This window comes from Syngnathoides biaculeatus, chromosome 11 (assembly GCF_019802595.1).
Source record: "Syngnathoides biaculeatus isolate LvHL_M chromosome 11, ASM1980259v1, whole genome shotgun sequence".
Taxonomy (NCBI): Eukaryota; Metazoa; Chordata; class Actinopteri; order Syngnathiformes; family Syngnathidae; genus Syngnathoides; species Syngnathoides biaculeatus.
The window spans coordinates 20,971,990-20,984,730 of NC_084650.1; the positions used below are offsets into that span (position 1 = coordinate 20,971,990).

At 40.8% G+C, this 12,741-nt stretch overlaps 2 protein-coding genes across 10 annotated transcripts in view; one reads left to right on the forward strand and one right to left on the reverse strand.

Annotated features, from left to right (window-relative positions):
- Positions 1–607, reverse strand: part of slc7a2 (solute carrier family 7 member 2) — a 17,859-nt gene extending 17,252 nt beyond the window's left edge. For 3 of the 5 annotated variants that reach the window (XM_061834399.1, XM_061834394.1, XM_061834396.1), the window contains exon 1: positions 473–589. The gene's annotated coding sequence lies outside the window, so the exon portion shown is untranslated. Of the gene's footprint in view, positions 1–472 lie in introns of all 5 variants that reach the window. The other 2 variants (XM_061834395.1, XM_061834397.1) reach the window with 2 other exon arrangements.
- On the forward strand, positions 471–12,344 carry mtmr7a (myotubularin related protein 7a). Of its 5 annotated transcripts, none has more exons than XM_061834388.1 (15): positions 473–609; positions 719–841; positions 918–1,040; positions 1,128–1,290; positions 2,999–3,156; positions 3,243–3,371; positions 4,777–4,911; positions 5,135–5,267; positions 7,854–7,963; positions 8,793–8,918; positions 9,387–9,436; positions 9,515–9,715; positions 9,809–9,943; positions 10,682–10,808; positions 10,886–12,344. In XM_061834388.1, the coding sequence occupies exons 1-15, from the start codon at positions 586–588 to the stop codon at positions 11,222–11,224; spliced, it is 2,076 nt and encodes a 691-aa protein (XP_061690372.1). In that variant the 5' UTR covers positions 473–585; the 3' UTR covers positions 11,225–12,344. The 5 variants fall into 5 exon arrangements, with proteins under 5 accessions (XP_061690373.1, XP_061690372.1, XP_061690374.1 ...); XM_061834390.1 differs by lacking the exon at positions 719–841 and having other exon boundaries at positions 596–609; positions 1,128–1,200; positions 1,275–1,318; XM_061834389.1 differs by lacking the exon at positions 719–841 and having other exon boundaries at positions 471–609.
- The last annotated feature ends 397 nt before the right edge of the window (positions 12,345–12,741 follow it).

Here is a 12,741-nt window from a genome sequence, read left to right on the forward strand (position 1 = left end):
GAACCCCCAAAGACGGTCCCATTCCACCCTTGAAATTTCAAAAATAATAAAAAAAACATTTTGGAATAAAGGGACAACAGATAAAAGGAGTACAGCCGTCTCGACTGAACCTTTGTGAATCATTCTAAGTAAATCTTTTGTCATCTGCCTTTGTAAGAAAAAGCGCCTCAAAGCGAGTAATCTGTACCACGTGTGGCAGCTGTTGTGTCACACAGAGGCTAATGTACACAATAACCACCCTAATGTCCAATTTTTTTTTTCCACAAATGGGAGTAATGGGGTATGATACTTCAACTTGTGTGTCTGAAACAAGTTAGAATGCATGGAATTTGCAGGAGGCTGGCAATTTTATGCCAACCTAACCTCCTGTGAGCTTTAGGACCCAGCGGCGACGCTACCGAGACCTTCCATGGTGCATCATCATCATCATCATCATGGCTAGCGTGTTCCAACCGTCTATGTTTGCGTTTACCTGAGCGCCAGTGACTAGGCGTTCTGAATCAAACATAACCTTTGATATTTGTACTTCTCTTATCGTCAGCGGTGAATTTGTGACTGTGCTTGTCGCTCGGTACACATCTGCCAATGGAGCACATCCGACTTCCGAAGGTAACCGCAATTCTGATTGCATATGGCGTCATTTCCGCAATGCACTCCCCGGCTGACAGGTCACCCCCGTGAACCTCCCCACGACTTCTGTAATGTTTATAATCATAAGTTATGGAACAAACATCCAGTCAATATTGAAAAGGGGTCAAGTAGCGGGAGCCACGTCGACTTCATAGCCGGGGGGCGTTTCTGTGTCTCCTGTGTCAACTGCAGTGCAACTGCAGTGTCAGAGGTGACTGAGAATGCCATCATTCTTTGAGGGTGCGGGAGGATAAGGAATGTTTTGATTCCTCTTCTGCCTCTACCAGGTGGAGAAGGTCAGGCTGCTGGACAGAATGTTCAGCAAAAGGAGCAGGGTGGGCACCCTCTATCTCACCGCCACCCACACCATCTTCGTGGAGAATGAGGGTGGATTTCGCAATGAAACATGGGTGAGCAGAAGCTGAATGAACTAAGGGATCGGATCAGCGTGTAATCATCTTGTATGTACATTTTTTTGTTTGTTTTTGTTTTATTAGGTGCTTCACAGTTTGGTTTTCAGTGTGGAGAAACAAGCGGCCTCTTCATCGGGTTGCCCCCTTCTTATACATTGTAAAAACTTCCAGGTTCTACATTTTGTCATTGCTCAAGAGCGAGAGTGCCATGATGTATTTGTGTCTCTGCAGCGGCTCTCCCAGCCAGGTGACTTGCTTGCTTCGAGCTTCTGCAGGTTATTACTTCCATCAAGCTGGAAAAGCATTTGATGAGCAGTTTGGTTAGTTGGTTTGCGTAATTATTGAGCCATATACTAAAGATGTAGTACCTGGAACATTGTGAGTGTAAATTGGAACCTACTCTGTATTGGAGTGAGCACCACAATCCTGAAGTTAAACTGTATACATGATTTATAATATCCATTGCCTCAAGATAGATCAACTACACCACATAAATATAACCTTGACATCATGAACAAGGCATTTAAGAATTAAATTGGAAATTTAATAATACAATAAATGCATATTCACCCTAATATTGACTTCAATCCAGTCTGGGATATATCATGTAATGGTTATTAGAACGTGTGTGTGTGTGTTTATATATATATATATATATATATATATATATATATATATATATATATATATATATATAAAATCACACGTATATATGGCGCGGATGGTGGTGGAGCTGAAGAGCATTGGCCTCACAGTTCTGAGGACTGGTGTGACGGTCTGAGTGCTCCCGGTGCTGAAAAGTCTTGTGATTAATGCGCATGCGCGTATATTTTGTAAACTTCCAGACAGTCTGAAACATCCCCATCCATGCTTCAGCATGTTCCATTCGACAACTTGTCGCCTAGTGTTCATGTTCACTACGGACATCTCAGAAAGACGGACACAGCGAACGTATATATCAACTTTTGTTTTAAGTTTAGGTTAGGATTAGGATATAACATATGTTAGCTCCCTCTATGTAGAAGAAAGAGAACTATGAGATCGGAGGATTTCCCAGTAAGCGTCTGTTACGTACCCAGAGTCCCCCTGTTAGTAATGCATGTACATTAATCACAAGGAGACTTTTCAGCATGGGGGAGCGCTCAGACCATCACACCGGGGTTCAAATCTCCGCCGGTGTGGAGGTTGCATGTTCTCCCCGTGCCTGCGTTGGTCTCCTCCAGGCACTCCGGTTTCCTCCCACGTCCCAAAAACATGCAACATTAATCAGACGCTCTAAATTGCCCCTACGTGTAATTGTGACTGGGGCTCAGAAAATATTCATCCATCCATTTTCTTAGCCGCTTATCCTCACAAGGGTCGCGGGAGAGCTGGAGCCAATTCCAGCTGTCATCAGGCAGGAGCCAGGGTACACCTTGAACTGTTTGCCAGCCAATTGCAGGGCACATGTAGATAGCCAACAGTCACACTCACGATCATACCTAGGGGCAATTTATATATGGCGGCACGGTGGTGCAGCTGGTTACAGCGTTGGCCCCACAGTTCTGAGGAACAGCGTCCAAATCCTGGCCCCGCCTCTTTTGAATTTGCATGTTCTCCCCGTGCCTCCCGTTTCCTCCCACCTCACAAAAAGAGGCATTTGTTGGAGACTAAATTGCGCTTAGGTGTGATTATGAGTGCAACTGTTCTCTGTCTCTATGTGCCCCCCGATTGGTTGGCAACCAGTTAAAGGTGCACCCTGCCTCCTGCCCGATGATGGCAAGGATAGGCTCCAGCACTCCTGGAGATTTATATGGATAAGTGGCTCAGAGAATGGAGGGCTCAATAGTCATGCAAACTAACCAGCAATAACTGTAACAGCTTTTTAAAAATGCATCCGCCAGTCTTTTATTTCCTGATTAAAAAAGTGAATGGTTTGCAACCAGACATCTGTCAACCTTTGTTGTTACTTGTAGAACGTTATGAAGAGCTGTATTGCTTTTCTTATAAACCAAATGTTGATGAGAAGGAGAGACAGCAGGAATGGGACTTCTTGGACCTCAGAGCTGAGTACACCAGAATGGGAATCCCAAACTCCCTTTGGAAACTCTCCTTAGTAAACCGGCACTACAAGGTCAGGGCACCGAGATCAGTGACCGGGCAAATGATTTTCATACTAATGCAGACCTTGCAATAACTCAGTTTTGTTTATTTTTTTAGGTGAGTGACACTTACCCTGCTGAACTTTTTGTACCACAGTCAACAACTCAATCAGTCATCACAGGAAGCTCCAAGTTCAGAAGCAGAGGACGATTTCCAACTCTTTCATACTACTGCAAAGAAAACCATGTAAGTTGATAGCGTATATTTATTTGCTTTTCTCACAGAATTTCCTAGTTGTCAGGAAAACAAATTCAACTTCCGATGAAAGCAGTGTCTTATGTTTAATTGAAACAACTTAGATTGTGATTAATTTTTACTTCACTGGGTTAACTGTGGTATGTTTGACCATTCTTGTTTCCTCCTTGGGGTTTCTGTGGCTCAGTTGGTAACGCGGGTCATCCGGTGAAACAAGTGTCGGACGTTTCAATCTCGGCTCCGACTAGTCTACTGGGGAAGTACCCTTGGGCAAGACACTGAACTCTCAATTGCTCCCAGTGGATGTGGCAGCTCCTTGCATGTAGCCTATTGGTGTTTAAATGTGTGTGTGTGTGTGTATGCGTGTGTGCGTGTGTGTGTGTCTGTGTGTGTGTGTGTGTGTGAGAATCAGAGCCTCCATTAATTACTGTTATGGTGTACCTGTACATAATGGCCTACATATATAAGTACAGTCCATTCACCGTTTTTACATCCCTTTTGTCAAGTACGATTTAGTGAAAGCGTTATGTTTAGAAACGGTTTTGTGGGAAGAGTTGCACAACATTTTGGGTAAATATATTTGAATATTCTTCTGGTTCAATCACAGGTCCCATATGACTCTTAAGATAAAGCATCTTGGCTACATTTGTGCTCATAAGACTTCATGTTAATAAATCATTCTATTAGTCCTTAACACAACAATTTGGAGTGCTTTATGAGTGTCAGGTCAACTTCCCAGGGTTGCGAGTCCAGTGTGTGAAGCTCAAAACATGCAACAGGCTTAAGTTTGGTAAATCGGTCCGAAGGGAGAACGTACTAAGTAATAATTCATTGCCTCGTTCCTTGTGACAAATAAATGGAGATATGAGATTATTCCTTTTAACATCCAAGTCAAGGAAAAGTGCTTCAAATGTTGGAGATTTGTGCGCTGAAATGTCAATTTAAGATAATGATCTTAATTATTTGATAAGGGCAGCACGGTGGCTCAGCTGGTAAAGCATTGGCCTCACAGTTCTGAGTACCCGGGTTAAATCCCGGCCCTAATTGTGTGAAGTGTGCATGTTCTCTCCGTGCCTGCATGGGTTTTCTCCGGGCACTCCAGTTTCCTCCCACATCCCAGAAACATGCAACATTAATTGGACACTCTAAATTGCCCCTAGGTGTGATTATGAGAGTGGCTGTTTTGTCTCCATGTGCCCTGCAATTGGCTGGCAACCAGTTCAGGGTGTCCCCTGCCTCCTGCCCGTTGACAGCTAGGATAGGCTCCAGCACTCCCCACGACCCTCATGAGGATAAGCGGCAAATAAAATAGATGGATGGATAATTGATAGGATGACCCTCTTATAATTGATTGAGAAAACATCAACATATGACGCTAAATCTCGCCTCCTCCCAGGCCACCATCTGCCGCAGCAGCCAACCCCTTTCAGGCTTCAGTGCTCGTTGCCTGGAGGATGAGCAGATGCTGGAGGCCATACTGAGGTCCAATCCCCGCAGTGACTTCATGTATGTGGTGGACACCAGACCCAAGGTGAGCCCCATGGATAGAAAGAAGAACGCTCTGTAATAATACAAGTCATGAGCATTGTGATGTATGTTCAGGTGGTCTTTATTTTTCAAACATCAATTTTTGCAGCTGGATACATAAACAAAATCCTGGCCTTGGGCAAGGAACGCATTATTATGTAACTGTATTTGAGCTAAAACATCACAAACAAGCTAATCGTCTAACAATTAGCCAAATATCCTTCCAGTTAAATGCAATGGCAAATCGAGCAGCAGGAAAAGGCTATGAAAATGAGGACAACTACTCCCACATTAAATTCCAGTTCGTCGCCATCGAGAACATCCATGTGATGAGGAGCAGCCAACAAAAAATGCTGGAAGGTACAATAACCACTAATTCTCAGAGAGGCTTTATTCCTGGAATGTTTCGTTGGCAGCGCATCCATGACTGTGTCTGAAATGTTTTCATCACTTTGGTGTTTATGGAAAAACTTTCGATATTTGGCATCATCTTTCGAACTCTGTTATTTTCACATGACTATAGCACAGTGTAGCCCCACGTCTGTACTTTGCCTTTCAGATGTACTCAGACAGGCTGCACTGTGCTGCCTGCAATCAGGCCTCATTTGAGCCCACAGGAGAATTTCTGGGTATTGTGCCGGGGTGATCCCAGGAAGACTTTGAATCCATCTGGGTTTTATTTCTGAGCTATTTTGGTTTCCTGGAGTGCACGATCTGCGACCTACCCCCAAAGCAAAACCGAGGGCGTGAGAATAATGTGATTCCTAGTCAGAAAAGTTGTAGCCGCTGTCCACTTGTTATAACTCTTTGCCTCTTGGCTGCTCAGAAGAGTCTTAAAATGTTAAGACAAAGCCTCTACCCTCCAGAGATTGCGAGCGTGTCCTATTGCATGCTTAAATACAATTTTAAAGACCCCCGCCTGGCAGCATCAACTTAAATATTTCATTTCTGTGGTAGCCGTGCTCTCGTACAGTGAGTTATCAAAGTAATTTTGAACTTGTTCACCTGCTCCCTCTCCTTTCTTTGACCCGAGAGCAAACACATATCTGCACAAGTGTATGCTAGTGCAAATGATTATGATCTAAAATTGTGACTCAAGTACTGGTAAATTTTCCATGAAAATGTATTGGCATCACGGGAACAAACTGCATTTACAAAATTTTTAGTTGTAAAATATGGTTCATCTACAGAATTAAATGTACAAGTAGTTGGGGAAAAACTTCAGCTAAGAATTTTATACAAAATAATTTCTGCTAAAAATCATTTCAAAAAGTGGTTTGGTACCCCTTTTTACAGTAACTTGGACAATAGTTGAACTAATATCCTATATTTCTGATTTCTGAAAACAAGTTATAGATTGATTTATATTAATCACCTCTTCTCATTCTCACTCCCACGGCTCTCAAAGTAAATAAGTGCTTGTGTCAAGATTTTTTTTTTTTATTCCTAGATAAAGTATACTGTAAAACTAGAATAGTAACAATTGTCTGTTTTAGTAAACACCAACATGTTAAACTAGACCTTTAAATTTAGTGTTAACTTATATTGTAAATTCCCAGAGAAAGGCTAACTGAAATTAGTATTGATCTTATCGTAATTATAAACCTTCAAACAATGGCTTCTTTAATATGTATATATGTATTTCGTGTTAATTACGCTGCATCTCCTCCAGTAGAGGTAAGTGCTGCCCAGCCTCTTGCGGAAATATGTGAAACTCTAAATTCGGAGTTGCCTAACCTAGTGCACCTATGTCATAAAGTCACGTGACTCGCCATATTGCCGGTCAAACAAAACATTGTTGCAAGTTAACTCCCTTGAGATGAAACGCTAATATGTCCCATAGCATGACACCCAGAGTTTTGTCCGATACCGTTCAACATTTAGAAGGTGATAATAAATGAAGGTACATGGAAAAATGAGAGACACTTGGGATAGAGAACCCATATTTAATGCTGAAGTCGATGTTTTCGCTGACAAGAAACTGGACTGTTAATTCGCTTCTGCTTGTCCAGGACAACTGGATCTACACGTGTATCTGGTGAGTAAGTCGTTGAGATTTACACAGGAAAGTTCGAAAGCATATAAAAGTCTGGACGCATACAAATACATTGCTGTATCTATTCTCAATCAGGAATAAATCCCGCACAGTGATGGACCCACTCAGTATTTTTCAATACAAATACCAATATTTAAATAAATGACCCCTGGTTTTACACAAACTTGCATTCATTAACGATGCCTGGAAAAAAAAATTAGGACTCGGAGTCGTCTCCTCCGTACATGGAAGCGTATTGCGGCCACACGTTAACCTCCATAAACCTCTGTGACAGTTTTTTTTTTAAATGCGCATTGTTCTCAAAGAAGTCCATTTGGCGTTATAAATACTTTTTGATAATTTGAGATTGAGAAAAATAATTCCTACCTGAAATTAAATGATCGCTACTCAGGTGTGTGTATTTCGTTGGACACCATCCATCCCGTTTAATTGCCAAAATCCATCGATCTTTTCTGGTCTTTTCAGATGGTATTCTGTAGAATGATATATTTGAAGAATTGTGTCGAATTGTGACAACCAACAGCACAACAGGTCTCAGACAATTTGAAAAATCTGGTCCGGTTCAACGGCTCCCGCACTGCAGAGCAGCTAGGTTTGACCGGCAATATAGCGCCGTGAAAATGGTGACATTACGTGCACGAGCTCTATACAGTAAAAACCCATAAATAGTGCTTCCAAATCTCTGATTTAGTAAGGGCACGAATGATGAACTATAAAACACTGATTTCATTGATCGATGTATTATCAAAAGTCATAAGAAGCATAACTTGAGTCAACCTTAGAGGAAGTGTGTTTTTTGAGCAAGAAGAAATATACTGTATGTGTGTTGTTTAATAAAGTCTAGTATTCTGTGTTTCCTGCTACTGAGACAGCTATGTTGTGAAATGCAGTGTGTAAGCAGCGTTCCCCCTCCATGTCTGACTTCCTGGAAGGCCTCGAGAGCTCGGGCTGGCTGAAGCACATCAAGGCTGTGTTGGATGCAGGCATCCTCATCGCGAAGGTCACTCTGAAGATGAATCCGTCCTGTCCTCTTCACCACAACTCCAAATATTAGCTTCAAAGTTATTCTTCATTTCTGAGTTGATAAATGATAGAATTTTTCTAAATAATGCTCTTTGATGATTACATATGCTCTCATTAAAAATATTTTACCATTTGAATTGTATAGAAAATGATGCATTAAAATTACAGACTTTAAGTTTTTTTAATTTATAATACTTATTTGTGTCCTGCAATGGGAAAGTTACTGTGTCCCGTTTTTGCATGTATTCCTTTCATTTTCGACTTTATTCTAATTCAGCCAACATATTTCTCCTAAAAGAAATTATTTCAATCCCATTTTTGCATTTATTCCTTGAATTTTCATTTTCTCTCAATTTTGATTTTATTGTAATTCAGACCACATTGTATTTCTCCTCAAATGAATTATTTTAATCCCATTTTTGCATTTATTCCTTTGATTTTCATTTTCCTTCCATTTTGATTTTATTCTAATTCAGCCCACATTATATTTCTCCTAAAATGAATTATTTTAATCCCACTTTTGAATTTATTCCTTTCATTTTCCTTCAATTTTGATTATATTCTAATCCATCCCACATTATATCTCTCCTAAAATAAATTATTTTGAGATTCATTACATTCTTTCATTGTAACCCAAATATTGCAGCGCTATGCTATCAAGATAGTTTTGATTCATTAGCAACACAAGTATTCTATATTGCATAACATGCTATATTTTCCTGAGACTTCAGACATATGCTGTAACAGGTTTTAGGTACAGTAGTACATCAGTGTAATATTCTGTGTGCGCACGTCTATGTATGCAGGCCATTGCAGAGGAGGGTGTCAGCGTCCTGGTTCACTGTTCAGATGGTTGGGACCGAACTGCTCAGGTGTGCTCTGTGGCCTGTGTGCTGTTGGATCCATACTACCGGACCATCAAAGGACTTATGGTACAGAATGACTGCAAAATAGAGACTATGTCCTCCTAGAAGAGGTAGCCCCCTGTACTGAGTCTGTCACATCGATACATTCAGAACCAAAAAAAGTACAGTCTGTACTAAAACAACAAAATGTGGAGCAAAGCATACCGATATAACTGTGTCTTACTGAATGTGATTTTTGGAAGAGAAAGAAGTGAGAAGATGAGAAAAATGTCTTGTTTTTCTTCAATCCTGCCTTGCCACCCAATGTGGAAAGTAGCCCGATGCAGGTTTAGGATAAGATCCTTGTTAAATGTTCATTTTTGTAATATGCAGCAGGCCACTAAAAACAGTGGCTGGCAAATGACAATACTTTTGTCCATAATGTTTTTCAAAGGGCTGTTTTTCTGTGTATACGATGAATAATATTCTTTGTAGTGCTAATAATATTCTAAATTGTTTAGAATGACTTTGACATGTCTTTGTGCATACACGTAGGTTCTCATCGAGAAAGACTGGATCTCATTCGGTCACAAGTTTTCTCACAGGTTTGATTAAAATTTGATTTGGTTTCATCGTATCATCTTTTTAATGCTGATTTCTCATGCTTCTCATTTCCTATCCAGATGCAGCCACCTAGTTGGAGACCCCAAAGAAGTGTCTCCCATTATTGATCAGTTCTTGGAGTGTGTGTGGCAACTGATGGAGCAGTTTCCCTGCGCCTTTGAATTCAATGAAAGGTTTCTGATCACCATTCATAGCCACATCTACTCCTGCCAGTATGGCAACTTCATTGGCAACAACCAGCAGGGAAGGGTAGAACTTGGGTACGATTATTTTCTTTCTGCTTTTAACAGTTTACACAAATATGACATATGAATGATTTCGGTGCTGTATGCACATTAATGTCACATATATAGGCTCCAAGAGCGGACCCACTCTCTGTGGCGTTATCTGTGGTCAAATCGGGCAGACTACACCAACCCCTTATACAGACCAGACCAAAGCCAGGCGCAGGGACTCCTTCGGCCATCTACCGCCCCCTGTTGGTTCAAGTATGTCACACCATATATCAAAAGCCTTTGATTCGCTGGGACTTTAGTTTCAAATGGGTAATAATCCTGGAAATAGAAGTGATCCAATCCAAAATCAAACTTTCCCAATACATAGAAAGTGTGAACTGTAAATTTCCAAGTTTAAATGAGTGACAATTCTTAACTGCCATACCAGTGTGATTTTTGAGGTGGATACTTAACAACCTCAACTGCATTTGAATTTAGACGTTCCACACTGTTGTTAAAATTTTGCCAGTTTTGAATTACGTAGCGAGACTCTCCAATGTGGCGGTACAGTGGCTCAGCTGTAAAGCATTGGCCTCACAGGTCCCTGGTTAAATCCCAGACCGGCCTGTGTGGAGTTTGCATGTTCTCCCCCTGCCTGTGTGGGTTTCCTCCGGGCACTCCGGTTTCATCCAACATCAGAAAAAACATGAAACATTAATTGGACACTCTAAATTGCCCCGAGGTGTGATTGTGTGTGCGGCTGTTTGTCTCTGTGTGCCCTGCGATTGGCTGGCAACCAGTTCAGGGTGTACCCAGGCTCCTGCTCGTTGACAGTTGGGATAGGCTCCAGCACTCCCGCGACCCTCGTAAGGATAAGCAGCTAAGAAAATGGATGGATGGACTCTCCAATGTACTGTATCCTGTTTGCGAATTGAACCATTCAAGTATCCACATATCCCTTTCAAGGTTCTGTATACAGTAAATAGTGATCATTGTTATTGTCTTGTACAGATTTTGGGGTCGGTTGTACAACCGGTTTGATCACGGGATGCATCCTCGTCAGTCTGTAGAGGAATACCTGCGGGCCATTAAAGAGGAAACCGAACAGTTAGAGGAGCTGCTCGCCTCACACAGACGGGTAAAACCAGTTAAACTATAAATGTTTATTTTGATGGCTTTCATACTAAAGATGCACTCTTCTTAAATGTTCAATAGAAAATTTCTAAACTGGAGGAGAAGCAGGCGAGGAATCGTACCCCAAAAGCCACCTATGATAAAAGCCCGACAGCCTGGTTTATTGGTCATGATCTGGTCCTGGCAAACACCCCTCAAGATTACACATCAGGCTTCCTCACCAGCAGCACCTGTCAGCTCAAGACACCATGCAGCAGCTTGACCCTCTCACCCCAAGACTTCAGCAAAACATACGACTCCAGTCACTCCAACGGCAGTGACCGTGAGTCTGGGATAGCGGATCTGAGCTGCCGTTCGCCCTTTAGCGAGGAGAGCACCAGAGATCAAGACTCTGACGATGATGCCTACTCAGCTGCCTAAAGAAATGTTACGTTGTCGCAGATGCAGTAGCTACCACCTGGTCCCACACAACCATGAAACAAACACTACCTATAATATATATATCCACAAAAAAGATAAACAGCAAGCTATTAGCAAATTTCTGTCATTTGTTTTGCATGTGGTGTCGTGGACGTTTCCTGTTCCCACATTAACTAGTTTCACATTCTACACTATAATTGTCCACATACTTCCACGCAACGAAGAGTTTAATAGTTTCCTGTCTGATGTTGAGGGGCCAAATAAAACCCTTGTACAGACAGAGTTTAAAATAGTGAAGTGCATCATGTGCCTCCTGGGCTATTTTGTCGGCCCATTATACACTCCAAAAACATTATTACCCCTGAGTGATCCACTTCAACATGTCTTTTTGTGTTGAAGAGGGTGTGGAAGTTCATCCCCTCTTTGACAATAGTCTTCCATTTCTTTATGTATCAAATATTTTGCTTAGCAGCATAAATGCAAAAATACATGGAATAGCCTAATAAGAGATGACATACCGCGACAAATGGGAAGTACTTGACATTTATCAATGGAACATCAGTGGAACGTTTTGAGTTAAAGCTTTCTCTTACGAAATAAAACATTTAAATAAATGGCCAGAACAAAATAAAAATATAGTCTAAGGTAAATATCACATTGTGATAATTGGGAATTTTCGTCTGTTTTGTGGTCACCTCAGTCAGTGCTCGACTGAAGAAAAATTATTTCAGCAATACAATGTTTTTAAATTGGGGGGGGGGTATATTCCTCATCATAATGGTTGTGACTGAACAAAACAGCGCATGTCCCTGTGTTAGTGGCAAAGTAATGCGGTCCAATTCCAGTGTCTGAAAATTTACTGTATTGTACAATCCTGCCAGTGAACAATGCAGCATGTAAATATATTTTTATACTTTTGAAAATCTTGCTGTGCAAATTTCATTTATCAACACAGACACAAGTGAAAGAGTAAGTTAAATTGATTTTGACTGGTTTTATTTATTCAGATGTGGAATGAAAACCCATGTTGATTGTATTATTGCATTCCAAATGTGTGTTAATTTCAATTCTTTGTAAAACAAAAAAGCAATGCGCTTTACTGTCTTAATAAATTGCACATTATTATCCCAAATACTATCCTCGCACTTTAAATTATACACCATGATGGAAACATGTCTTATGGTGAAAAACAAGTACTTTTATCAAAAACTGATACAAATTCTGCCAAGACTACTGAATTATTTTTGGCCTGCCATGTTTAATGTTACGAGATTGATGTCAAACAATGCTGTATATTGTGCTGAGGTGGCAATCAGAATTTTATAGGACCATTAAGCCAGCTTCATCCAATTGCAGATCCCTGCCTGATACAAGTGACAAAATTAAATCATCATCATCATCTTAACAGTTGAAATAATTAACAAAAGAAAATTAAAATAAAATACCTATTGAAATTAATGAACGTTGAAATAGATGAATAGGTATTGAAATAATTGACTTATTCATGAAACATTTAA